General features: G+C 37.0%; 1 protein-coding gene across 1 annotated transcript in view; it reads left to right on the top strand.

Annotated features, from left to right (window-relative positions):
* The first annotated feature begins 264 nt into the window (after positions 1-264).
* LOC107603239 (interferon-induced GTP-binding protein Mx2-like) overlaps positions 265-1891 on the top strand; it is a 21496-nt gene continuing 19869 nt past the window's right edge. Inside the window, exons 1-3 of the mRNA XM_016295982.1 lie at positions 265-454; positions 554-626; positions 785-858. Coding sequence (XP_016151468.1) covers positions 265-454; positions 554-626; positions 785-858 — 337 coding nt within the window. The remainder of the gene's footprint in view (positions 455-553; positions 627-784; positions 859-1891) is intronic.

Here is a 1891-nt window from a genome sequence, read left to right as displayed (position 1 = left end):
AAAATAAAAAGCGATATGTCTGTATTAAAGGACATACGGTGACACAAAATGTAAATTTTTTGTTTACCCTTTATTTTAAGGTGTCTTACAGTGTAATTATACATTTAAGTACTGAGTAATAACTAGATGTACTTACTCTATGGTTAGAGTTAGGATTAGGGGTTGGCTTTGATTTACTTGCATGTAATTATGCATAATTTATTGTTATTATAATAGAACGTTAAAATAAAGTGTTACCAATTTTTTATTTTTTTTAGTCAGGGAATGAAGGGCGAGGTTCACCATCATTTAGAGGAGAGCATTCGTCCATACATTGACCTGATTGACACTCTGCGCTCCGTTGGCATTCAGAAGGACTTGGCGTTGCCGACTATCGTAGTGATCGGAGACCAGAGTTCTGGGAAAAGCTCTGTGCTGGAAGCACTGTCTGGAATTGCATTGCCAAGAGGAAGCGGTGAATTGGATATTTATATATGCATGTGTGTGTGTGTGTGATAGAGTGTTATGCAAAGAATATTTTTTCAACATCTATTTTTCTGCTGATTGTTGATAGGAATTGTCACTAGATGTCCACTAGAGCTGAGGCTGAGGAACGTAACAGGTGGAGTCAGCTGGAAAGCTGTTCTGTCTTACCGTAAAAAGAAAATTGAAAAAACTGCTGAAGCAGGTTAGTGAAAAAACTTGCAATCTCCCAAACTGCTTCTAAATTTTTACACCTATGACTAAATTTAAACCATGTTACAACCCCTTTTCAAGTTTATATATTAAGTTCAGCGAGCAAAAGGCCACGCTTGTCGTATGAGGAGAAGATAATTGAATTCGGGGATCCTTCATTAGTTGAAAAACATGTTGAAGAAGGTTAGTAAAACTCTTAAAATCTATTATCCTTTCAGTGTTATTGATACATAACATGCAAATTGACAATCAGTAAATACATTTCACAATATAATAACAGCTTTGTTTACCATGAAGAATCGTTGTTTTTATTGCATGCGCAATGATCTGTTATATTAGTAAATATATCTTCCAGCAGAATAATAAGTGTTGACAACTGAACTTAGTAACGGGCTTAATACAATAATGGTTTAATGACAGTTTATGTCCTTAGTATTTTCTTTTTATTGTAACCATTTCATAAAGTCATGTGCGGCATTTGACCGCATCTCATCCCTTAAGCTGCACACAGAAGCCTCACCCTTTGCTGGATAAACGGGATAACTGGAAAATCCAGTTCATTCTGACTGGTTACAAAACATGGGCCATGCCCAGACTCTTTTGTTGCTTTAAAAGCATAGAAAAAGCATTTAAAAAGCATAAAAGCTATTTTAGATATTTTAAAGGGGTCATATGAAGCGATTTCATGTTTTGCTTTCTCTTTGGAGTGTTACAAGCTGATTGTGCATAGATAAGATCCCTGAAGTTGCAAAGACTAAAGTCTCAAAACCAAAGAGATATTCTTTATCAAAGTTAAGACTCTGCCACGCCCCCCTAAAACGGCTCTTTCTAACACGCCCCCACATATCTACCTCACTATGTGGAAATATTTGCATAATGCGCCCAAATGTGCACGCAAAGAAAGACTGAGTGGTTTCAGTAACCGCAGTTAGTGTTGAAGCAGCATGTCAGGGAGACACTGTGTGTTTCTAGGTGAAAGCAAAAGCACTTTATTTGGCCTTCCAGAAAGTAGATGCATTTCGGAATCTTTAAGATCACTTACAACAGAACAGCAATGCATTTTATAGATGACCGTTTCGTGAACCTAGGAGAGGAAGTAATTCTGACTTTGCTATGACAATCCGGCGCTTCTGAATCAGCTACTGTTTTGTTACTAGTTTAAGTATTTGTTATGGACTGTTCAAATGCAGAGTTTTGCGCATCGTGTGTGTGTGTG

Source organism: Sinocyclocheilus grahami, unplaced genomic scaffold (genome assembly GCF_001515645.1).
Source record: "Sinocyclocheilus grahami isolate Dianchi unplaced genomic scaffold, SAMN03320097.WGS_v1.1 scaffold343.1, whole genome shotgun sequence".
Lineage (NCBI taxonomy): Eukaryota > Metazoa > Chordata > Actinopteri > Cypriniformes > Cyprinidae > Sinocyclocheilus > Sinocyclocheilus grahami.
Note: the sequence above shows the minus strand (reverse complement) of the source record. Positions and strands in the feature narration are given on the sequence as shown.